The 26,920-nt window shown below is 42.0% G+C and overlaps 1 protein-coding gene across 2 annotated transcripts; it reads right to left on the bottom strand.

Moving 5' to 3' along the window:
• Positions 1-25,479, bottom strand: LOC115625148 (homeobox protein abdominal-A). 2 transcript variants are annotated; one of them, XM_030520070.1, is made up of 6 exons: positions 24,639-25,479; positions 24,431-24,548; positions 23,232-23,482; positions 18,194-18,241; positions 1,057-1,280; positions 1-835 (listed from the first exon to the last, which is right to left on the bottom strand). In XM_030520070.1, the coding sequence occupies exons 1-6, from the start codon at positions 25,144-25,146 to the stop codon at positions 473-475; spliced, it is 1,512 nt and encodes a 503-aa protein (XP_030375930.1). In that variant the 5' UTR covers positions 25,147-25,479; the 3' UTR covers positions 1-472. The 2 variants fall into 2 exon arrangements, with proteins under 2 accessions (XP_030375930.1, XP_030375931.1); XM_030520071.1 differs by lacking the exon at positions 24,639-25,479 and having other exon boundaries at positions 23,232-23,479; positions 24,431-24,580.
• Between the last annotated feature and the right edge of the window lie 1,441 nt (positions 25,480-26,920).

Here is a 26,920-nt window from a genome sequence, read left to right as displayed (position 1 = left end):
CCATAAGATCTTGGAAATCTCTGCGGCAGCATTTGCTGACGAGTCGGCTAAGAAGCTTTCTATATTTCGCATTCTCTTCTCTTTTAGATTTATAATTTACATAGACGTAGAATTACTTAGGCATTTATTTCTATTCTATGTATAAATATGAACTACCATATATAGTTCAAATAATTCGTTGCCTGCCTATGGTAGAACTGGGCAGCTGCTATTTTCTACAGATTGGGGATAATTTTCAGCCGTAGCCTAATTCAAGCACTAGCCCCCCGGTTCGTAGTCAGTTTCCTTGCATGTATTGTATGTGTGTTTTTTATGTACTCTTGTCCATTGTACACGCGCATTAAAAATATTTAAACTTAGGCCAACTATTTACTATGTAAAATTTTACGTATTTAAATTATCAACTTGTGGTTTAAGTTATCAATTTTTCGAGTGACTAAGACGCCCAGTGATGGAAGAAGGGCGAGGCCACTTAGGAGTTGACCTTACTAACTGCCTTCAGCAAATCGTGATTGCTCTTGTCCAGTGCACTCATCATGCCCAGATTGCCCCCGAGGCCAGCGCCAAGGCCGGCGCCGACGCCGACGCCCACACCCATTCCCAGGCCGAGCTTGAGATCGTTCTGACCTACTCCGACGACGGAGTGGTGCAAGTGGCCCGGATTGTGTGCTATGATCGAATGGTGATCCTGTTGTTGCTGTTGCTGCTGCTGGTGCTGCTGCTGCTGTTGTTGTTGCTGCTGCTGTTGTTGTTGCTGCACTTGCTTGTTCTGCTGGGCGGATTTCATCGTCTCCTGAGCCTTCATCTTTTCCTGCTCCTCACGATCACGGCGTGCCTTAAAGAATGTAGAAGTTCGGAAAAGAGATGGGTCGGTTAGATAAAGTTGAACAAGTTGATCTAAATGAGGTGTTATGATCATTCATGTGTACGTGGTCTGAACAGTCCGGACATTGCTTCGATATGCAAATCACAGCAAAAATTTCCAATCGCCCTCTTAATGAAATGATATTTTCGTCAATGAACTCGGAATGACTTTAGTCCGAAACGCCGACTCACCTGTTCGTTTATCTCCTTGACGGCACGCAACTCTTTCTTCAACTTCATGCGTCGGTTCTGGAACCAAATCTTGATCTGGCGTTCTGTCAGGCACAGCGCATGCGCAATCTCAATGCGTCGCCTCCGCGTTAGGTAGTGGTTGAAGTGGAACTCCTTTTCTAGCTCCAATGTCTGGAAGCGTGTGTAGGTCTGCCTACCGCGACGACGTGGGCAACCGTTAGGACCTGCAACGAGGGCGAACAAAGAAAGGAGAGATTCGTTAGTCATTCAGTCACGAGCCAATTGAATGAGTTGTGCAGCAATTAATTTCCTCCTCTTTTTTGTTCTGCCAGCCTTAATGAGCTGCGAAGATGCGGCGACTGACAAAAATGGAACTCGGCATCCCATTATGGCTGAAACACATGTATTTTTGGGGGCAGAACAGCGCGCTTGAATCGTTAAAGCGTCTTGGTAATGGCCAACAGATGATTTGTGTGTATGCATTAGCCAGAGTCAACAAATACTTATTAACCAACAAAAAACAATATCGCCAACGATGGCAGCCTGGAATTATTGAATTGCGACTGAAGTAATGGAGATGGGAGAGAAAGCTAATGCATTACACGAGTCCGCTTCTTCAGCCCTTCTAGCTTAAGCAACTGAGGGCTCTTCACCACCTATAGTCGCACAAGCGGCCGGGAAAGGGAGAAATTGAAGGTGTGCCCTGGTCAATATCTCTGACGTCAGCGGCGGCCGACACGCAGTGCGAGGAATTTCCAGCATCAGCGCCCCGGGACATCCACTGTGGGCTCCCTAGGGGCCCTCGGCTGGTTAACTGACTGTCTGGTCGGTTCTGATTCCCGGCCGGCGTTGCGACGCATGCAAGTGGAAAGGGTAAGCCAACAGCGGCACCAGCAGCGCATTTCTCAGCAGCAGGTCGTCTACAGCCGTTTTACTGTGGCTATTTTTTAACATTTCGGAGCAATTTTCTCGATTGCTGTTGTATTCTTTTCACTTATTTTGCTTTTTACCAATTTTCCACGCTACCTGTGCGAATTTTTAGCTCGCCGGTGAAACTGGGCAGACTATGGAAGTTCACTCGGTGTTTACGTTTCGGAAATAAAAATATCGATATTTGCAAACTGTTTTTGGGCACGGTTTTTCTTTCTCGTTTGCCATTTTATGGTATTGCCTGCATCGGGCTCTGGGCCAGTGCAACTCGGAAAAAGGTTTTCATGCCACGACGCAATTTTTTATGGTTGCAGCTTGTGTGTGGCGGAACAGCAAAAGTGAAGGGACAACTTTTGCGTAATGTTTTGAAAGGTGCATTTTTTGCAAATTTCCTGGCCGTTGTAAATCATTGTACAGTAATTTGAGTTCGCGGCGCATTCGTTTTTTAGGCTGTCGAGACGGCATTGTGACAAAATATTTACGATGGGCTGAGTGTGTCGATATTTGCCGATGTGTTTCGGTGAATTAGCGATAAGTTGGCTTCAATGCCAAATAAGAGTTTGCAAAAGATAAATTTGTACCCAAGTATTCTTCCAATCACAATACTTTGTCAAACCCGATACTAAAGAATTTATAGTTACCGCGATTGTGTAAAAGTGCATTTATTATCTGGGACTACTATACTACGTATATTTGTATTCCTTATTCCTATTTCGTTTTATTTCATCAAATTCGTTGGCTACAAAAATAAGGAGAAAAGCGTTTTCCATTTAAATGTACTAGTCCCCATGCCAGTCGCAATCCACGTCCCACAAATGAAAGTCTGTCCACTGCTGGCAAATGCTACCGCTTCTAATCAACCTCCTCGCTTCATGAGAGCTTCCCGGAGAAATTCCACAATAATCTAAATTATTTACACGGTACAATAAGCAGCTACAACTCGTCCTATAAATCACGACTCCCAGGACACACGCGCCCCTAAAAAAGATTTACGACGCTTGCCGCGCCTGGCGCTGCAGGTGCGAGCGAGATGGCTGCAGTGTGTTTGCCACGTAACAGGACTGATGGAATCCAATATGGCCGCCGAAGTGTCTGTGTCGCACAGGTAGACACGCACACACGCACGCGTTGTCATGGCAACTGAGTTGACTTGAGCGCATCCAGAGAGCGTTGAGGTGAGTGGTGAGTCGGCGCAGGCGACCAAACCGGAATTGTTTGCAGGCCAGCAGCAGCCACTTTGGAGCGCAAGTTTTGAGCGAAAATCACACAATGTGCCGTAAGATTTTGAGCATTTGAGAGACTTATTGATTTTTCGTTGCGCCCCTCGAACATAGAGTCACCGTGGAGTGCACTAGATGCAGTTTTGACGCAGACAATGCCTAATATCGCTTCGAATTCGAAAACCACAAACATCTTACCAGAAGGGCCTTAAACTTAGACTTGATCTTTATGCAATGGCTCATATAAGCATTAAAAAAAGTAGGCGATAAACTAGATGAATTGTCATTTTGTGAACTGAACGGAGTATTGTTCGTAGCTTTTGTAATGCCCAATACCAGCTGCTCTAGTTAGCTAAAAACTTACAGGATGCATCAATTTCAATGATCATTCGTTTAAATATCTTTTAATTGCTAAAATGAATACTCGATCTGTTCTACAATTCGGGTTCGCACACATTTCGCTTTTTATTAGGCATCAACTAGTACAAATCAGCGTTAAATGCTAAGCGCTCAACAAACTGTTAACTGGCTGAATAAATGCCCGACTGAACGGCTAGTTAACCGAACCGGTTCGATGTGTAAAGCACAAAAATCATTTTTCAATTAAAAATCTGTAAGTGCCTCATAAATTGCTCGGACAATTGGATGACGCGAAATTGAAATGATTTATTAATAGGTCTCCCTGAACATCTCCATCACAATAGGAGCAAGGGGGACAGACTTAACCAAGCGAAGAAGAACGAAGTTTAAGACCTAGACGTTGTGGCGATGGCTAAATTTAGACTCGTAAATAGAGTAAGACGCAACAGCAAATATTGCTGAAGGTGGGCAAGGCGTGTGTATGTGAGTCGGGGCAGCGAAAACGGTTGCGGCAACGACCACGGCAATAGTGTCTATAACAATGACATTAACAATTAAAATTATTAATAATCATAAACGTAATTGTTCAATAAATAGACGAGCGAATAAATAACCGCAGTAAACATACGAAAAAGCAGACAGAAACTTATGATGACATAAAATCATAAAAACAATTCAAAGCGTAAAATAAAGATACACACACATACGCACCCAGAAACATGGACGAGCGGGCAAACGGAGGGAAAGGCGAACGGAGGGACGGGTGGACAGAAAGACAGACGAGTAGACGGACGTGTGGAATAAAAAGCGCCATAGTTGTATGCCAATTGTGTGTACGTGTGTGCCTGTGTGTATGGGTGCTGTCAGTGCCTGAGTGTGCGTGAATTTCAAGCTGATGTTACTGTTTGTTATTGTTGTAGTGGGGGCACAGCGGCGACAAGAAGAAGAAGAACAACAACAACGACAATGTCAGCGACCACGCTTGTTTATAAAACAACACAAAATTGTACAATAAACAAACATTTTTGTATGCGTTGTATTTTTCGTTTTTTGTTTCTAGCTCTTGTCTTTCTGTTTCTATGTCTGCCTAAATATTCAACAAATTTACATATCGTTTGACAGAACTCTGAAACATTGTGCCGATTGGAGGTTGCTTGTTCATATTTTTGTTATTGTTGACAATTAATTTGAATCGTTTGCATTTTGTGTTGGGCGTAAAGCTTAGTGGGAGCACATAAATTTCATGATTTTTGTTTACCAAATTTCTGACAGCCATACCCGTTGTAAGAATTGCAGTTGCCAACAACTTTTTCTGTTAGTGTTGTAGTTGTTTGTTGATTTTTGGCGCGCAAATTTTGTATTCCCAGAATCGTTATCTTCGCACTAAAATAATGTTTTGCAAATAGCGCTGATATGAATTGTTCATTATTGCAGCAGAGTGAGATTCGTCTTATGGAATGATAGAAGAAACGGCTTTGAGCGACTGGCAAATTTTACTGTACTTGAGGAATGGTTGCTGAAAGAACTTTCCCTATACCCAAAGGAAAATAATTGTTTAGTGCGAATGTATCTCACACGAAAAGGCCTCCGTCAGTCGGCAGACCCCAAAAAATGTATGTATTCCTGATTAGCATGACGACATCTGTCGATATAACCCTGTTCGTCTGTCCTAGCCCCTTAAGACCTAGAAAGCCCGAGTTTGTTTTTTTCCTTTTTGATGTATTGCCACTCCCCCAGTAATAGTGTTTTCCATAGGTCCAGTAATATTTGGAATTTTTCTAAAATTCGACAATTACGTCCAATTATTATTTATTCTATTCAAGATGAAAAGTTAAGAAAGTTACAGCCGTAAATGTAGGTTTTTTTTGTTATTGCTGCTTTTCCACAACTCTGTACTGCACACATACACTCACACGCATAGAAAGAAACGTACGTTACTTTGAAAAATATTTTGAATTATTATTTTGTGGATTGCAAACAGGGTATGTTAGAGTTGGACCTGCTCAACTCTATCTTTCAGTTTTTTTATTTTTTTTATTTTTTATTTTTTTTTTATTTTAATGAAGCTTTTAAATTTGTCTGAAAAAGTTTGTCATGGCATACCAAATTGCGAATTAAGGATATGTATGGAATGGAAAGTGTCTAGTAAGTAGTATTGACGTAAGCAATACACATAAGTATGTGTTTATTTTTTCATCCTGTTTGGAGCCTTAATATATATAGTATAGATCAGGAAATTGTAATAAAATGTCATAAAAAAGTGATCGATTTGGGATTGATGTTCCTGTCTATGAAGCTTTTACATTTTGTCTTCACTTTTTAAATCACTTGCATCCCATTTTATCGACTAATAAAATTATGCGCCTTTCATTAAAATGAGTATTATTAAATATTATAGGGATAACAACAACAACAGGAAAATATTTTGATATGGAATAGAAAGGGTCTGTCGTGTTTTGCATACATTCGCACTAAACTAGTATAGCGGTATTATAATAGTGTTAGATGCTTCATTCATTGTTAATTCAAGAAATCAAGACAAAACCACATTTTGAGAGTAGTAGTTTGAATAATGTGCATTATACTTTCTTATGATACCGAAAATAATATTTTGAAAGTAAAAGCTATGTTATCTCTTCCCTCATCCCTTATCCCCAAACCCGCCGGGAATGAGCCCATATCCCACATCCCAATTTCCAATCCACTTGCTTCTGCGTGTCGGGCGGCCATTTGTCATCGACAGAACGATGTGAAGAATTATGAGAAACAAACTTCACTCCTTTTTCGTGTGTTTTGTGGGTTTCTGGTAGGCCTTATGCTGATTTGTTTATATTTGGTATGGAGTTTCGAAACTAACTTCCCGGATAGCATGTTGAAAGGTATATAAACAAATTTGTGGCCATAGCAGTATTGAGAGGCATTTATTTATTACGCACGCACACACACGCACACACACACACACACCTAATTCTAATTCTGATGCCTCAACAAATTCTCGAAATGCTTCCAATGAGGAATGTTCTAGCTAGTTTGGAACGATCTTTTGTAATAGGCAGCGAACTCGTAGCTCTCTAGGGATATGCAAATACGTAATTATCAGGCCGAAGCGGACAGGACTAATTAAACTTTGCGAGAAAAGCCTCTTAAAGGTTGAGAAGCTGAATAGCGCTTGGGAAATGGGCAGCATCTGGTGCTTTTGTAAGGCTTTTAGCCGGCACGACTAAGCTGAATGAGGTTCTGACTAAGCCGCAGGCTGAGTCGGGGGACGAGTGGATGTGGGTGTGGGTGGGGCAGTGAACGCCGCCATTGGCCTGCTGCTCGGGGAAGACAGAGCTAACAAGCTGCTGGCGCTGCAAATAATTTATGTTTATTAAATTTATTTAAATTTAATCAGCCGCACGAAGCTTCGCATTAGACAGCGGTGTGGTGGTGCAGGGTATATTGTCTGCCGCCGGGGGTTGTTGCCGTGTAATCCGGGAACTACAGACAACAACAAAAACAACAGAAGCTGCAGCAGCAAGAGCTTCAACCTGGCAATGACAGGCGGCTAAGAGCGGAGCAGTGCACGGGGTGCTTTTCGCAATTTATGGGCAATGCGTTGCCAATCCTGTTCTGATGTTGCCCTGCTAACTGCCGCGCGCGCCTCCCACTCTCCAGGCAGGGAAGGAGGGCGCACAGCCAGCACCCGCGTCAGCTTCAGTTTCTGTTTCAGCGTCAGCATCGGCAGCATAAATTGCTAATTGTGTGCTTAATCTTGGAAAATATATGTCTGAGATGCCACCTTCTTATATTTGTGCGGATCTATGGGATGGTGGTGGAGTATTGCAAATGTCTGTGCGTGTGTTCGCTGGTCCTGCGGGATTAATATATTCTCATCAAATATTTCGCGCCATTATTGGAATTGCTTGTTTCTGCTATTCTAATATACACAGTTTGACTAGTAATTGTTGCTAGAAGTGTGGAGTGGTAGCATGAGGAGGTGGTCTGGCAAACGCCATTTAAGGAAACTCATCGGGTATATATGGCTCTGAACTCAACTACTTTACATAAACTTAGTAAATGCAAATACTCTTAGCTTAGAGGCCTTAATTTATGGTCGTGTGTGTCGATGAATGCAATTAAATGGTTGGGCAGCTTTGTTTATTTGCAAACACAAAAAATAAATATTAAAATTACTAGAGACACAACCATACACCAGACACTCTTGTAATAATTACAATAATACTAATGGACTCCTACAAAAGCTTTCGAAAATAGTATTAAACAGATTTGTCAGAGCATGTCAACGCTCAGAGTGAATTTTGTCATTGCGAAAAGGCTCAGAATATTAGTCATAATCACTTTTCAAATAGTAAATGGAAGATGGAATGGAGATAGTAGTCTTAGAGATATTGCTTAACACATTTTAAAATCTTGTAAAATGCAAAATTTAGCGGTTCACCCGAAATGAATTTAAAACTCAGTCTTATATCAAATAACATGACATGAAATAAATAAATAGGTCACATTTGGTTCAACAATTATTGGCCTGAAAGCGAAAATAACAGCAACTAAGCGTTGAGTTTTTTTGTGGAGGCAGATTTGGCAACATGGAAATGTTGGATATCAGTTAAGAGCGTACATCGCAGCCCCTGAAAGAACTATCGTAAATACTGTTTAGGAACAACCAAAGACCAAGGGAGCTCAATTTATTTCTGTATTGTCAGAACAGGAAACTATTTCTGACCGCCAAAATTGTTTCTTTTTCAATATGACTTAAAATAATAAAAAAAAGGTTCTTGTAATACATTTATATATTTATATGGCGCTTTTGTATTCTTCGAAACTAAAAGTATATACTGTATTAGAGAAAGCTATTAATATGACTCCAATAAAAATAAGTAGCCCTCTGAAAATAATTCAAAAAACAAAATTTTACTATTTCCTCTAAATAGTTTTGAATAGGTTTTCCGGGCCAATTAATGGTTCGCCCCCTTCCGCAAACTAGCAAATCTGGAGACAAGCATAAGTATATCGTGCATGGGACATAACATTGTCTTGCCTTACCAACATCTTAAACAGGCTGACACGCATCCTTAACGATTCGACTTTCCGCGGCACAGACACATTTGGCCACAATCGACCTAGACGCACAGCCCTGGTAACGGTTGTCGGTTCTTTTTGCAAACGCACACACACAAGTACATATATGCGTGATGAGTGAGCGAGAGGACAATAGAGCTGAGAGAGCAAGAGAAACAACAGCAACAACAAAGCATAACGGCAGCCATTAGAGCCATTCACCCTTACTGTCTTTATGGCATTTTTAATCTCGTGGGTGGTTGGTGGGCTCTGCCTTGCAGCGCTGTAGTGCCCTCCACGAACATCGACACTGCCACCGCCACCGCCACCGCCACATCCACCACTTCCCCCACCCAACAGCCATGCTTACACACACCGTCATGGAGACAGCTTACGTTTTTAGCCATGAGCTGCAGACGTTGCCTTTGCTGCCACTAATGCTGTTGTTGCCGCTGGCATTTTTTGCGAGCACTGTAGGCACGAGGGTGTGATAAGACAAAATACCCGCAATAAATGTGAAAAATATATGGCCCAAAGTTAAAAGGGAAAACGGAAAAGCGCACGAGAAAGTGGAAGAGAAACCGAAACAGAAACTTGGCAAAAACTTTGCACGCGGCTTACAGGAGCCATACAAAATCTGACGCCAAGTGTATTTATGTGCGTGTGTGTGTGTGTGTGTGTGTGTGTGTGTGTGTGTGTGTGTATAAGTGGGGAGTATGAGTATGAGGTCGGGGCTGGCCCCCAAGCATTTGCAGGCACAGGCCCGGTCTGGCCCGAATGGAAGAGAACAAGAACTAAAATTAGCAGTCGAGGAAAAGCTTGAAGAGCACACAAACGGAAAAGCGGACAGCAGGACAAGCCAGTGACTGGACAAACAGACGGACATCGAAACATTTGTAACGATGGCCCATAAATGGTATTAGGCGTCTAGAATTGGTAATCCGCTAGACTTTTGGAAACGATGTCTGCCTTGGGCGGTGAAGCAGGGGCGGACGGCCTTTGGGTGCGGAGCATTTGCAGCAGCTTCCGGAAAAGCGTCGCTAAACTGACCACAAGGTACAAGCCACCCCCTGGCATTACTATGTATACTTACAGTAAACACACATAGTACATACAACGTATGTATGCTCTTTAATTTAATTGCAAATGCATGGCATATAGTGCACGCCTGGATTAAAATCGCTGCGAATCACCGGCAATGATGACAATGAAGTAGCGCCGGCTATACATACATACATACTCGTATATAAATATATGTATACATGTATATATATGTATATTTACACATACATATACATACGTGTAAAGGGATGGCTGACTACTCTTTTTTAGTTGGGTTCATCAGCACGCTTAGCGTGCCTTTGTTTGCTCCAAAAGCAACAGCGACAAGAAAACGTCGAAGAGAAAAAGAAAAACGACAAAAAGAAAGGTTCAACGTTTGCCTCAATTGGCGTCGTCTTTGCCCTTTAGACGCTTCATTGGCTTTGGACGCCAGCAAGAGAAAAGCGAAAAAACTGAATTGAAATTGATTGCCTTCATTGGCAGGCAGTCTGTTGTTGTTCCTGTTGTTGTTTTTGTTGGTGTTGTTGGGTCTCGCTCGTTTCCAAGTTCATTTGCGCGGGCTATGAACCTTGGCAGAATTATTTCGACTTTTATTGAAAACGCATATAAATTGTGCCAACTGCTTTAAGTGAGAAAAAGTCGCAGCAGTTTTCCAAACCATTCACGGCTGACTGCAGATGACGCCGACTCCGACTCCGGCTTCGACGCCAACTACCACTACCACAACCACGTCTATGGGTCTGCTGTGGGCTCTATTTGGTAAAAGCAAACAAGAATCTTCGACTGGATAGCTCGAGGGAGGGGCCCGTATTTTAATTGAAATCGAAGCCGAAAGACTAAAAAAGCAAAAAACATGAGCAGATGTCAGCTATAACTCAGACGGTAACCCACGCACCTCAAAATTATTACCAAGTGGAGGGGCTGGGGCCACGGATGGGGCCACGGATGGGGACAGGGATGGGGACAGGGCCGGGGCCGGGGCCTGTGCCCAAAAGAAGGCCCACCGCACACTTGAAACGAATACGATGACGTATTAAAATGCCATTTGTGATTCTTTCCCTCCCAATGCCAGGAAAACGTGACATTTAAATTCGAATAAAAAGCATTGTGAACAAGTTTCGTAGCTATTGAGTCAGCCATGGATCGCCCTGACGACGGCTTTATATATACTTATATGGTACATATGTACATATGTGCATTCTTCTACATTATTCATGCTTAGAATCAAGGTTGAAGTCGGCGGAGAGGATAGTGGCGTAGCTGTCTATTATTACAAATAAGGTGTGGTCCTGCATGTGCCTGATGCACTCATTTACACACACATGCACATACAACCACCAGCACACAAGTAGATTGCGTAACTGGTTAGATGGCTTCTTCACGACTGGCTCTACCGCAGACCACAAACGAAGCCGGTGTTGAGTTTTCCATTCTTCCTTGATTTTCCCATTTCCTCTTGGATTTTTCTTTGGGTGACAAACTTGATTAATGGCCCGAATGCGTCTCCCCGTGCGAGTGTGTCTGTGTCTGTGTCTGTACAGTCTGTATTGCAACGATGGCCGCTTTTGTTAATGGCAGCACAAAGTAGTTTGGGAAAATGGTGGCTGCCATAAGTCTATATCATCAACCGTGGATGGAGTCAACCTATTGTCGACGATAGTTTTCAAAAAGTTTCCGTTGTTGGTGCTACTTTTCAAAAATGTTGTAAAACTACCTCAAGCTCACACAATAGACTGATGGAAGTGGACCCATGTCATTTATTGCTTCACTTCAAGAAGAACAGAAGAACAGGCCACACCAAAAACTGAATGGCTTCATTAGGGCGTTCGAAATGGAATATTTAATAGCGCAGCGATGCAATAAAGCACATCAGTCGTCATTGTAAGACACAAGGGTTAGCTCTGTCTAGCTGTAGGTAGTTGTAGTGCTTCGAGCCAGAAGGATTAAGGAGCATGCTCGCGATGGGCAACAATGCGCAACTTCTCATATACATTACAGCCCAGGGTCGAGATTTTGGCACGTTGAATAAACGAATTGTTGCCGATCTGACTGAACTGCGTACAATATAGTACAGTACACTCGTATATATCTTCAGGCTCATTATATATAGATGGCCAATTATGGGGAAACACTTGACATGTTTGCCCGCTGTGGCCTGTATAGCTCCTGGATTATGAATATGTTACAGTCGCGATTTTTGCTAAGTACAAATAGATGTATTTTTAACTATTTAAGGTGTCGTCCAATATATATGAAGGTTCAATATCAAACAATATCAAACATGCTCTTACAAATGCTCTATAAAAATCAGTTTGGTCCTAGCTGTGGGCTAATATAGCCCGATTTGGGTCAAATTCAAGATTTATGTTTGCATTATATTATGAATTTTAGTTTACATAATTGAAGCTTATTCATCAAATCGGGCCAATTATTGTGTTGCATGGTCTGATCCATAATTTGGCTAACATTGCAGTCCCGTTGGGTATTACAACAAACTTCCGAATCCTGAAAATGTTTACAATTGTTTTGCTTGTGTCATTTATGACCTGCAGGTTCGTTGACAAAAATAACATTAGCGGACTCAATACATTGGATTGCGGAAACAGTATTTATAAAAAAAATCCCATTTTTAAAAAAGAAATACGCTTATATCATGTAGAGGCTTGATTGAAGACAATGGATGTATTGTCTTTAAACGAACTGTCGCATGATTGATAGCCTACCTATAAAAATAAAGCACTTGCTTAAAATGGAGTTGAAAATGGAATCTCATTTCCTATAAAAGGCGGTTAGTTACATTGCAGTTGTTGGGACTATAACTCTTATTGAAACCATTTGCTTTTAATCTTATATTTGACCACGTTTCTTTATTCTCGCCGCTCTATTCAATCGGAGTCGCATCAGATCGTCTTAGATGAATGCACTACGAGTACAAATAAAATGCAGACAGATAATACGTATGTATACTTCGAAATTAATTTTGTACTTGTGTTTAGCGACAGATTCGAACATTCAACGGCAACGTTTGAATCGGAATTTGCGGTTACTGCCTCACCTTTAAGCTAGAAGGTTCAAAGCGATAGCGCGCATCGTCCCCCAAACAATAATATTCATTATTTTTATTAATTTTACACGCCATAACTCATGATAAGCGGCACTATAGCAAAGTGATTGCAAATGGCCCCAGACAGTGGAAGAGGAGGAGAGACAAGTGAGGGGTCGCCAGCGAATTGAAATGAGAACATTCCGTCGAAATAAGGCATGTCTGTCAAGGCTCATACAGGGTGTGGGGAGGAGGAATTAATTACACAATGCGCTTGTTTTCACTTCCATTCCAGATCTGTCAGCGACGCCGGCATCTGCAACGAAATAGGCAACGGATGCCAATGTCATTGACAGCGACTCCGAGTGAGCCCCGCACAGCTCGAGAGAGAGATAAATGCTATGGCGGTATTACTAGGCCGATCTGACCCTAAGACCAGTCAGCGCAACCAACAATTTACACTGGTAGAATGTAAATGTATAGAAATAATATATACTTGTAGAAATAACTCCTATATATATAAGTAATATATATGTGTATAAATACGTATGTGTGTACGGGTATGCACGTGTGTGTGTGCGTGTGTATGTTTGTATGTCTATGTATGTACGAGATAGTGCATGAGTGTGTGTTGGAGTGCACCGCACCCTGCTCTCGACCCACGACCGCTTCAAGGGTTAATTTATGAGGCGCGATAAGCGAATTCCATTTCGTTTCGGTTTTGTTTAATTTCCGATTTTCTGTGCTGTTGCTGTTGTTATTTTATTTGGTGCTGTGGCTGTTGTTGTTATTTGATTTGGTGTTGTTTTTGTTGTTGCCGCGTTGTATTTACATTTGCGCAGCTTCTCGTGCTGCGGCTTTCAAATTACAATGGCAACCGAAATGGAATGGCAGCCTCAGCCTGACTGGCAGTGTCAAGTGGAAGTGGTTGACGAAGGAGGAGGTGGAGGAGGAGGAGGAGGAGGTGAAGCTAAAGGGAGAGCCGGCGACCGGTCCGACGAGAATGTGCGACACCGTGTTATCGGCACGTTTCGTACCGGTTTCTTTTTTATTTTTGTGGCGGCGGAAAATTCGAAATGACACGTTTCCGAGTGCGCGTCCCGGCCTCCGATCGACGCGAATCTCCCCGCCTCTGCGACTGTTTGAGCTTTTAGCCACCCCTGACTGTTAATCTGCGGTTTTAATGTTCGAGTGGCGCAAATTGGCGAAAGGGTTCGAATTACACGCCCAAATAAGTACAAACAGCTACAAAAATGGCAGACAGACATGCAGGAGCAGGTACAGGAATATGAACAGGAGCAGAATCGCTCGATAATGGATGGGAAAGAGACAGAGAGAGAGAGAGAGAGAGAGAGAGAGAGAGAGAAAGCTGGATAGGTGAGTAGACATATACATTTTGTGAAGAAATCAAATTTAAAGCGCAACCGTTCCACATCCTCATTATCACGCGTGCCCAGAGTTCATTCCTCCTCCGACTTTCGACCTCTTCGCACATATCACAAATCCGCAGCACAAAGTTTTGCATTTTCATTAATTTAAATGCATTCGAGTTTTGTTTTGTTCAGATCCGCAGTGAAGCTTTGTTCAATTCTGGAGCTTATTGTGGATGTCGTTGTAGCTGCTCTTCACGCTTTGCGTGTTTGGCTGCATTTTCGAACCATTTTCCAAATTTCCGCGCAAGCCGCAATGCGTGACTCGCCTCACTTTTACTTTGGTAGACTAAGTCGCGGTTAATGTTATTGTTATTGCTGTTGCCATTGCTGTTGTTGTTTTAGTTTTGTTGGCGCTTTAATTAGCCAGCGCAGTAGTTAATATTAATTTTATGACGAAATTATTCGCCAGCCGCGCCGCACCGCTCGTCGAGTTAATGCACTCTGTAATTGTTTATTTGCCGCTAATCTGTGAGATACATTTCAAATGCGCTGCAATATCTATAATCTTGAGGTCCATAAAAATGATCTAAAGTGCGAGTGACGGTGTGAAAATCACAGACTAGAGAAAAACTAATTTATGGGCATGGAAAACAAAACACATTTTAGGTAGCGATAAACATCCATTTTACAGCCTCAATGCTTAAATAATTACGATCTTACAATTTCAATCTCATATTTTTGAATGATATGTTACTCTCGAATTTTGGAGTAAAGCCTATGATATCACTGCAAAACAGTGTTTGAAAAATATTAAGTAATAAGTTAGGTATTTTTCAAGAAATGCTGTTTTTAAGATGCTCCGTACTGTACAATTGTAAGTCAATAAATTTGTGGAACTTGTGCTTAAATTGGAAAAGGTATCTAATACGTATTGTAATTTGATTTAATACGCAAATGACTGAAATTGAATATCAGCCCACAAAATTAATTTGTTTCTAAGAATAAATGTTGATTATTTCTTATCCACAGCTATCTTTTCCTTGGAGCCAAGCCCAAGTACTCTGCAGTAATAATTGCTCCTCAAACTCAACAATAGGCAGATAATGGAAAACAAAGTTAAAACCCAAAACCGAAGCTACTGTCAACAATCAGTTCCAAAACCGAAACAAAACAAAATAGTAGTGGCAACTCAGAGAGTTAATTACTTGTCAAACAGCGAATGCTAGTGTTGTAATTGCACGAATGACTATTCAACTCCAACGCCAGCGATTTATTACAAAAGCAAACAAAAGAGGCGAATGGCAATGAATGGCAGTGAACGGGGCACGAGCGGTCAGTGAGTCGTCGATGGCGAGTGGTTGGGATGGGGACCCACTTGGATTCGGATTACAAGTGGACTGTGACGTCTAAAGCACAGGCTCGGCACGTACCGCCATGGCCATGGACTCCAAGAGCCAGAGCCAGAACCTGAACAAGAGCAAGAGCAAGAGCCAGAGCCGGCTCCGATTTCAGGGCAGTGAATGCTAGTGGTTTCGCGAGACTGCATGGAATCTCGAAACAAGATTTGTTTTCTCAGCGCCAACAGCAGGCAATTAAACGAGTCGCAATTACATGGTAGGTGGATGGCCAGAGCGGGTGCAACGGGCGTTTGAGGGGCTTTTGTGCGTATGCCATCCAATGCGCATTCGTTTCCAATTAATGCCACTTTGCGAAACTGCTCGCCTCGCTTCAGTGAAGTATGTGGAACTTTTACGACTGCCATACAATGGGACAGAACTTACATCGGGGTGTAAGATTGCATTTTTGGATGTAAAATAATAGGGGGCCCAACAATTTTTGATTTAATATGAACAATCAGATACGAGTAATTTAGAGTAAAATTTGTTGGTCTCTGTCTCACTCCACTTTTTTAAATCAAAAGTTTTGATTCAAATTGAACGCTCTTTTTAAAGAAATATTAAAACAATTCTATTTCGCGTCCACAACAGTGTTCAGAAGATTTCAATTTAGTCCATAATCTTCTTTCTTATAATGTAAGAACTCTAATTTCATTAAGCATATGATCACAATATGCTAATTATACTTCTAGTTTATTTGCATCGATTGTCTTGTCCCTTTAACAGTATATAGCATATACAAGTATATACTTTATTTATGAACAAACTTTTGAAGCAATCCGAACTTCTTGAAATGCTGCTGCCTTCAATATAAACGTTATTCCTCTATGTTAAGTTTGAAGAGAAGACTTTGAACATTCAATTTGGTTCCAATATTCTTATGAATAGACAATTTTTTGAAATCGCACCGTTCCTATAACAGCTGTTATGCTGGTAAGATTTTGATGTCTTTCATCATGCTGTACATACAAGTATGTATATGCAGAAATAACACCATTCTCTGGATGTTAGAAACTAAGAACCCAAAACTATATGCCCCTCAACATTTAAGCGAATGAAGGGTGACTGTAAAGTTTTGGAAATGTTATCATTATTATGAGAATTTTCTTTGGATATAAGTTTAGCTCAAAGCGTTTCAGTTACTTAAAAAAAACCTTTCCTCGACTTCTCCCGTAGTGAACAGTATCCCTCCATAGTACCAAAACCGAGTTACCCACTACCGTTAACAGAGTGGGTTGTTGTTGAAGCAATATAAGCAACGACGATGAACTAATTAAGGCGAAGTGAGTGGCATGCATATGAGGCAGTGGCTCCTCGTCCGGCAGCTCATTCGCTAGCTCTCGAACAATTTTTAAACAATCAGGCTGCATAATCAACGCCATTATCGGCCACATAAAACCCGATCATGATCGGGTTTTATGCACGTCGTCGGTGATGGTTTATGGGTGATGGTTGATGGTTGATGGTTGATGGAAGCGATCATGATCGTGATCGTTGCGGTAGTCACCATCGCTATGCGGGGCGCAAGTCCACGCTTAAATTCGTAAATAGATCATAAAACGCTCATAAAAACAATTTAACGACATCGACAAGCGAAGCAAGGTATGTCAATGGTTACGGCTATGGCCACAAAATGACTTGCTCTATGATCCGTTTATCGTTGTGGGAAGTCAGCAAATGTACATATTTGTATTTAAAATGTTTGTATTTAAAAACCTGAGCGCATTTCTCAGCGGCTACGTAAAGATGTGTACAAGTATTCTAATTTCCATGTGCTTTCGTGTAGTTGTCTGCCGCACCCACAGTGAGGATTGATTCCCGAAATGCTATGTACTATATAGTATATGTTTTGGTTCCTTTGTTATGCAGTTCGTCTACCGCCATACAAAATATTCATACGTGCCCATTTTAATTCATTTGTTTAATGGGTGCGACAACTTTTATGAGCGATATACAAGTATGTGGATCAATTGAGGTCTTCACATATCATCGCATACCGCTTTATTTGGCAGCGATGGATCCATCAAAATGATTTACAGTATATTCCGACACTTGTCTCATAAGGTAAATGTAATTACTTAACTGTTTGAATCAAATTTTAAAGCCAGTCGTATTTCAGAAATCATTCGCTCGCATAAAATACACAGAATGAAGCGCGGCTTTTGAGTAAACGATTGCCGCTGCCTGATCGCAATCGATATTTTATCAAATATGTTTGTCGAAAAATTATTACTATAAACAAACAAGCGCTCATTGTCATTGTCCAGCTGGCTGACTTATTGACTGACTGGATGAGTGACTGAGAAAGTGAAAAACAAAAGACATAGCCAGAGTCGAAGTCAAGATGGCACAAAAGAGTGGCAGAAGGATTTATGATAGGCTCGGTGAAAGTCCCAGGCACCAGGAACATAAAACGTGCCATGTGACTAATGCGACGAGAAGGGTTCACATTCATATTCTTCGAGAAAGTGTCCTCAAAGGCGCGCAGCAGGTAAAGTCCATCTGCTCGGTTTCAAGGACATTTATGCCTTAAAAAAAGAAAGCCAAACGGACAAGCCGTTTCTCTTCTTTCATATTTTTCTTTTCCAAGTGGTTAATAATTTTTGGCCTCGCAAATTATGAATATTCAATGCCATTGCCATCGTTAACTGTAAAGGGTTTTCATAAATGCGTTTATAATTGCGTACTTACCATTGAAATCGCCACAAACGACGCGCTCAAACGGACTTCCCATCCAATCTGGAAAAAATAAAGTAAAAAATATTATTTCATTTCTGTATACATGCCATAAAGGAGTTCGTCAAGGGCACAACATAGTAATCCATTAGAGAACAACTTGTATTCGACGCCGTCTTATAAGTTAATTTCTAAATTAAATGCGCAAATTCGAAAAAACTTTCGGATTGATTTTTAAAACAATAATAAACGAACAATTAACGCATTGAGTTATTATAAAGCTATCGATAGCAAGTTTGTCCCACTCCCTAAGATCTCGGTATTACCGCCTTAGATCTTGGACTATTTCTTTACAACATTTCACCTATATATAGTATGTACATTACACTAAACCTACTATCTAGAACAAGGCGTGGAAGACCCCAAAAAGAAAATTTCAATTTATGTATATTCAGAAATACAAACATCCCGGAATGTATTGACTATAGTTACCAATCATTTTTGATTCAGATTAAATTCTTGTTCAACAATCAAAATGCTGTATATTAATGATTGTTCGCCCAATTTAATCTTATGGGGCAAAAAGATCTTCGCTATGCTTCTGACCTACGACACATATAGTATAAGTACGCTTAACATAATTGTTATGATCGGGAATGAAGGCGATATTGATAAGAGAGCGCCCACATACTTGCAGTAACATGTATATTATTATAGATTAGTATACCTTAAGCCATCTAATCTTTTCAGTATGCACTGTTTCATAAGCCCCTCCGCATATTTGACTTTCCCCTTCAATTCCAACTCCCCCTAAACATCTCAATCGTTGCATCTCCCATTTAGCTGTCAGCAGTGAGCAAAGAGCTGAAATCATGCTCGGCCACAAGACCACCAACAAAGCGTCGCTGGCCAGTTCGTCCGGCTTGAGTTCCAAAGTAGATCACGACGCAGTGCGACGATGCGCAGCCAAACGACGCAAAGCAACGCAACGCGACGCAGCTCGACGCGACGCGTTATTTATGAACATGAACAGAAGAAGCTGTGGCCGCCCTGATGATCTGAAATTGTGGAGCTTCAACGAGAAGGCGCGCGTTTTGCGTTTTTAATTAAAATACACAAATTTCTGTGCAGTTTTCGTTGTCGTTGTGCTTTTTATGAGCCGCCATCGTCACCGCCTCAGCCTGCAGCCACCCCACAGGCAAATAGCACTACAGACACTCTCTAATATGAACAAATTTGTCAGCCTGCAAGGCAGTGGGATGGACTGAAGGGGTAAGACGGGGAACACAGACAAACAGGCATGTAGAGTCTCTTTGCGTGCTCCTTGTAGCGTTGACGATTGCAAAATTTATGCGCCTGCGTTCTTATCGCCGACTTCAGCCAGTCAGTCGACTATGACAGAAGCTATCGTTGGGTCCAAGCACCCACAACCCGCACACCCGCAATCATACATGCCGCAGACGCTTCTCTCAAAATCGCAATTGCCACTGGTGTTCGCTGCTGTCTGCTCCAACATGGAGCATGGCCGATGCAAGAGCACGTGCTGTGCCTGCAAATTCTGCAAAACTTTCACCTCACCCTCACTATCTTTTCCCATCCAATTTCATCTGGCCATCGTCTGGCGCACTTACTCTTCTCTCTCCCTCTCTGTTTTTCTCTTCCCCGCTTTTCCAGATAATTAAGAAAAGTTAACCTTTTTGCTTTCTTATCAGCACTATCAGCGCCTCAGCCGGAGTTAGAGGAACAACAACTACTGCAGCTATACATACTTGTATAAGTATGTACACGTATATGCAGAGCCAGTGCGTCGCGCAACGCTCTTCCTATCCCTAACTCCTTCTCTTGTCGATTGTCTGCGGCGGCAACATTGTTGTTGTGGTTGTTGTTGTTGTTGTTGGGTTTGTGCAACGATGTGAAAATGAAAATTCATTCAGACACTTTGGCGTAAAATATTAAAATTCATTAGTTAAATTGCATTTGGCAAGCAGCTATGTTCCCTCCTGGCTTCGCCCGACACCCACCTCATCGAGCAGACGAGTGCAGTGCGTCCGGGTCTCACTCGGCTGGTTGTCGGCGTCGGTGCCAGTGCCAGTGCCAGTGTCGGCTGTGCCTTCACTGGCCTGGGAGAAAGCCAGAGCCACACCGCAACATTCTATGCAGAGGGAATGTGTGGAGTCGGCGTTGGATGCCGCTGTTGTCTTTCCTGGTAACTGCTCTTCCGACTCATTGCATGCATATGCATGTTCTATTCCCGTAGTATTTGTGTGCGAGAGTGTGTCTGCATAGGTGTGTGTGTGTGTGTGTGTGTGTGTGTATGTGTGTGTGTGTGCTGCGTCGACGTGTCGCGCACACTTGGCTACAATAATGGCGTCATGCTCATATTTACTTTCATCGCAGCCAGTCTTCGTCTATGATCTCGTTGACAATTTTATCGTTTTTGTGTTGTGAGCGCGAGATATGCAAAATATTTCATTGTGCGAAATACCGTTTATCTTGCCGACTCGACGCTTTTCATTGGACTTAAAGAGGGAGACGGGGTCCACTTCGCGACTGCATTTGAAATGACGCCAACTTTGTTGCGGACTACCATAGCCTGCCACACTGCCCCTGGTCAGTCACTTTTCCACTTTGTGCTCAATAATACATAAGAAATAACCCACGAATGCTTTCAAGCGTCGGGCCCATCTGAATTGTTTCAGAGAACATCGATTTTTGAATGTATACTGATACGTATACTCCTACACGAATTTGTACTTATGCATGTGATAGACCCTTTTTAATAAAGTCAAAAAGTACCGAAACTCTTTTTTTTACAACCTGCTCATGGGGATTGTGGATTAGCCACTCTGGTCGATACGACATAGGCGATAGGTTAGTCTAGTGCTTGTAAATTGATTCGAAAGTCAACCAAATACGAATATGCGAGAGCTTTCGGGGAAATAAAGAGATCAATTAATGGTGCGAATGTATGCAACACTCAGAAGTAGCCGTAGAAGTCCCCATAAAGCGTATATTCTTGATGACTATTGTGAGACACACCGATAGGCCTCTTTTTTTTTAAGTGTATTTAATTTGTTATTTAAAATGTAATGAACATTACCATATATTATTTGATCTACCTTGCGCTTGAAAGCTATATCGGATTGCAGATTTGTTCGGCTTCTAAAAAAATTAAAATCATTAGGGACCACTTAAATTACCGCTAGTCAAGCACTGCTTAGGAACTGATTAAACTCACACTACGAATGGGAAAGTATAGTACAAATATATAACTTTATATATAGCCTAGACTGACTATCTAATTCAGTATCTGTGTATTCATTTAAATGGTCATTGAGCAGAAAAGGATGAGTGGATATACCATGTATCTATATAATTTCCCATCTGACTACTAGATTCATAGTAATTAACAAAACAGACCTTTGTAGTTCCTTCGATAAAGCATTGATATCAGAAATTTGGTGGGGCTTGGTGCTGCCACTACTATACGAGTATAAGTTTCTTGTCTCGTCACGAGGTTTTTATTTTGTTAAGAAGTTACACTAATGAATGAAAAGCAGCAGCGCGAGCCCGATTGTATTCACTGTACAGTGTACGCTGTATTTTCTGTACCCTGCTGTCACTCCACCACAATCAACTGATTCAAACATTTTTGCTCCAATTGTTATGTGTATTTCAAATATCAAATTTGGTTAAGATACCTTCAAAGGCAAACATGTATTGGTTTTAAGAGCGATTTTTTGCTATGATTCTTTCTCAATGCTTCGTGATATTCTAGTTTCATCAAGACCTGTGCACCATATACAAGTAATATAGTATAACAGAAATCCGACATAACTGAATGAATGACTGAGTGTAGGGAAAAACGGTAGATACAGGTTATTCGAGAATGGTTAATTAATTTAGATATGTTAATAGTGATGCGGTAACAAGAAAGTCGTCTACTGCATTCATTTCGATACATAAATTTTGACGAACTGAAATATCATCTGTATTAATATATTTCAAAGATCTTCTTCTGCTGCCGTCGCCATTCAAAGCTCATTCGCGGGCAGTTTATAATTCAACCGAATTGGTAGTCATTTAATATTTGGTGCTCAATAAATCGCAGCCACAACACTTGCCAGGCATTCAACCCCACACGGACGCTTGCGCATATACTATAAGTCTATATGTGTGCCCGCATATTTGTGTGTACTGTGAATGTGAAGAAAATCAAGTGTGTACTAAGTACAAAAATCAAATAAATCTCCTATACGAAATGCACTGAGAAATGAGCGGCGCGTAAATTAAACTGACCCACGTAAATTTTCGTACTACGTTTGGTGCATAAAAATACAGTTTCGTACTAACGAAGAAGAAAAGCAGCAAAACGCAAAACATCAAAACAATACCAAGAAGAACGAAAACGATCGCTCTTGTGAATGCTCATACTTGTAGAGTATACGGATACAGCAAATGTATTTTGTATCTGGCTGAGTGTTACTACTTGTATATGTACATATATGCGCGGAGCACATCCGAGAGCAAGTATATGCTTGTGTTTGTGTCGGTGTGGGTGTGGGTGTGGGTGTGTACAACCTTGAGGCTATTTAAATTACACACCGACCGAGCTTTCAGAAAACATTTTTCAACTATTTTCAATTTTATTTAGTGCCACTTTTTAGCGTTTCGTGTATCTGCGTCTATCTGTCGCACTTCTAGCATTGCGCTGGTGTTTGAAACAGTTTTTTATTTACTGTTGAGACGAAGAATTATGCGAAACGAACAACTTGGAAATGCCCCTCAAAGTGTTCATTAGGAATTGTTTGATGCCCGAGAATTGGTCTAACGAGCGCGTTTATCTTTTGTTTATATGGCGGAATGCCCATCAAAGTATAAATTAAATCATCTGCGGGCGGGTGTCCCGGTAATTACGTGCCCGTCCGACCCTGATTTATGCCGAAGTGTACGCATAGATGTACATCTATAATTTTTTATGTTCGCTGCCATGTTTAGTGAATAAGTTTCAAATAATAAAGTGGATGCTATTATACAGTAAAACGTGACTCACCTGTAAGCGTCATCCAGGGATATCGTGGCAGATCCGCAATGCTCTGGCCAGCTCCTCCAGCGCCCGGGACAACGCCAGACGACGGCTGCGTGCAGGCATTGCCCAGAGAGTCGACACCAATGGCCCCGGCGCTGGCCGCCGAAACAGCGGATGCTGCTGCTGCGTGCTGATAGAACTGTGCGAACTGAGCTGACGCGGAGGCAGGTACACTCATCGACTGGTAGCTGTTCATCACGCTATCTGTGTACCTGCTGGGAGTGGGAACAGGGGCGAGAAGCGAAAGAGACGAAGAAAAGATTAGCATAAGCGGTCGAAGCAATGGCACAGCCTTGTTTAAGTATGCTCGTCCGCCTCTCCATTGGAAAATCAAAAGTCAAATGCTAATGAGCCACGCACGGACACTTTACCGATGTATAGGCCGTGAACCCTGCGGTCTCTGCTAATTGAGCACTAATAACGAACGCAAACCCAAATTAGCCCCGCCCGCTGCGTGGGCGTGCGACCGACCACGAGTCCCCGCCGTATGCAAATATGGGCAACCGAAGGTCAATGTGCGTGCGAATCTCGAGGAGAGGACGACAAATTGCAGCTGCTAATGCTAAGCCACCGCAGTGCCGCTCTAATTCGAGCGGACTCAAGCGGCGCGCTCTGGACGGGACATTAGAGTAAATGCAAAGCGGATTTGCGGTTGACCAGCAGTATGAGGAACTTGTGGGCACGCATTTCATTGAAACGAAAATGGAACTTGAATGCCTTGAATGTGTCGACAAACTATTTCGTTCATTCGTAATATCGCATGCGTTTTGTATAAGCAGGTAAGGAGCCCCATTTGTCGGCGTGTACTTAGTATGACGGAACATGAACCGGAATAAGATGAATCTCTTAGTTTTAACTTTCGACTGTGACATGCGTGTTCGTTTTGAATAAATTCGAATACTGAATCATGAATGAAACGGTATCCCTCAGATAAGCTCAGATAAGCTTCAATTATATTCCAAATGTGAAAGTGATTTTTTCTCAGTTCTTAGCGGGATAGAGTGATAGGAAACCCATAGAGGAATCGAATTTAATTTTCAAATCAAAATGTTCATCGTCTCTATAACACATTATTGGATTCTATGTCAATATACAATAATTATTCTAACGTTCATATATATAGTCGTAAGGTCATCATTTGATGTTAGTCAGTGCTTTCTCACCTGCAGGATTTGTCTTCGAGGCCCGAAAATCCGGGCATGCCGGAGAGGCCGCCATGGCTGGTGGGATGATTTGACACGTACGGATACATCTTGCTTGTCGGTATGGCAAACGAGGCGGCTGCTGCAGCTGCAGCGGCTACGGAACTAGCGGCTGACGCAGATGCTGATCCAGGCGAGTTGTCGTTGAGGCTGCGGTGCAATGAGGAGCTGGCCGAGGGCGAGGGCGAGCAGCTGCTGTCGCCGGTCTGCGAGTTGCCGGCGGAGGGAGGCGTGAGTAGAAGCTGTTGCTGCTGCAAGTGCGCGTGGGCGTGGCGCAGTTGAAGGGCGGCGGAGAGCGAGGAGTACTGAGACTGCTGCTGATGCTGCTGCGACTGCTGCGCCTGCTGCTGAAAGAGCGCGGAGGACGCGGGTGAGGAGGAGGAGACCGGCGAGTTCGACGACTGGTTGAGGCTTAGATGATGATGCTGATTGTTTGTCGCACTGGAGCTCGGCGAGAGTGAAGCGGACTGTAGGTGATTGGCGGTACTGCTGCTAGTGTTGGCACTGCTCTGGTTGGCCGCGGAGTTCGTCGTGGAAGCTGCGGAGGCGGCGGCGGCGAGTGCGGCGGCAACTGCTGCTGATGACGAATTTGTTGGGGTTGTGGTTAAGTGCGAACTTATAAATGGTTGGAACTGTGGGTACTTTGGCAGCATACTATCGAAAACAAATTTTGACATTGCACATATTTTTCTCTGGCCGAGAATCGCCGAAATGCGCTCGCTCGTATTATAATCGCTGGCGGGCAGTATTCTTTAAATTTCGTGGATAACGCGTCAGTTTGTTTGTGTGATTTTAATTCAACGCATGTATATCTGAGGCTGTGGGACCTGAGATACACAGACGTAGTTGGTTTGTGTGCTTCTTGGGACTTTTAACAAATTTGGTTCGAATTCAGGTGACTAGGTTAACTTAAGTGCTCGGTCATCAGTCTTAAGCAGCAAAATTCTTGAAGCAGTTTTCACATTTTAAAGGCCCGACTTTGAAAGAAAGTACTAGATTTTAATGAATTTGATTGAAGTGGTTGCTTAAGATTTGTTCTACTTGTATTTCAAGATATACTTGTATGTCTACACGGCACAGTATGTGACTAAACTATGCCTCAACAATCGGCGTATCATATGCACGGACCCTATTCGAAAATCGAATAATCAAATTTCAGGAACACTTGCTTATAGTATTTGTGGGAAATGTTGACTTTTTATTAAACTTTAAATGTGTGGCAGCCCATTTAATAAAAATGAATGGGCTTCGTATATAATTCAAATAGGTCATAAAAACACACTTTATACATTTTTCAGAACTTAATCTAATTTAAATGTACTAAAAACAAAATAGAAATGTCAAAACAAAATTGATTTGATTAATTAAGAGCAGTCGACAATAATACGATAGAAAGAAATATTTCTTGCTATAAAAATAAAATAGTCTATCTATTCCATATAATTCTCTTTTGAATTTGGTAAATCAAAACATAAATCATACAACCAAATGGTTTTCTTTCCCTCTTTATTATTCGGGTAAATTGTAAAATTCGAATTCGTAGTACATCTATGTGAAACCTCTGAATCAATTGTATTTTGCGGCCTAAAACTTCCTTCGGCTTAACTCTTCTTACAGGTAAAATATTCACGCGTCAAAATTATTTCCACAATGCCAAAGGTTAGTACAGGGGCTCAAGGGGTTTGAAAAAATGTCGTTAGTAGACCAGTGGTCGGCTTTAAAAAGTTAGTACATGTTTAGTATAGAGAGTTGAAGAGTAAGGCAGGGAGATGTCGAAGGCGTCCTTTTACAAATTGGACGCATCCTCTCCATTTGCAAAACAGATATTCATTTTCTTTACCTTTGCTAGTTTGCTTTGCTAATTTTTTGCTTATCAATTTGCTTGGCCTTTTGTTTCTGCCTTATTTGGTGTTGCTGTTGCTGTTGCTTTCGTTTTGCAGCGAAATCGATGACCGTTTTCTGTTTGCTGATTGGCTTTTGGCATTTGGCAACGCACTCGAACGATTTGTGCAATTTTTCAATTGAAATTTGCAACTTGAATTCACAACGAAATTTGTTAAATTTGCATATGTTTTCAGTTGTTGTTGTTCTAATTTTTCCTGTGTACAGCTGCAATTTTTGTTGTGGCTGTTTGGTGTTGGTGCTTATGTGTGTGTTGTAGGCGTGTGTGTGTGCGACATTTATTTGTTGTAAAAGCAATTAAAAAGTGACAATCAATTACACGGAAAATACGCGGCGATTTCGAAGGCGGAGGCCGAAACAACGACGCTTGCCGTCGGTTGATTTATAGATGCGCGATTTTTAATGACAGCGACGACGACGACGACGGTGACGGCTACGGCAACGGCACTTGGCACTTGACACTGGGCTGTGTCCGTGTCTGTGGCAGCAACAACCCTAAACGCGTTATGTTTTTATGGCCTCTTGTCCAGGGGCCGGAATCGGAATCTG

The sequence above is a fragment of the Scaptodrosophila lebanonensis genome, unplaced genomic scaffold (assembly GCF_003285725.1).
Source record: "Scaptodrosophila lebanonensis strain 11010-0011.00,11010-0021.00 unplaced genomic scaffold, SlebRS2 tig00000072-arrow-pilon, whole genome shotgun sequence".
NCBI classification, from domain to species: Eukaryota; Metazoa; Arthropoda; class Insecta; order Diptera; family Drosophilidae; genus Scaptodrosophila; species Scaptodrosophila lebanonensis.
The sequence above is the reverse complement of the archived record's forward strand: the minus strand, read 5'-3'. Positions and strand labels throughout refer to the sequence as shown.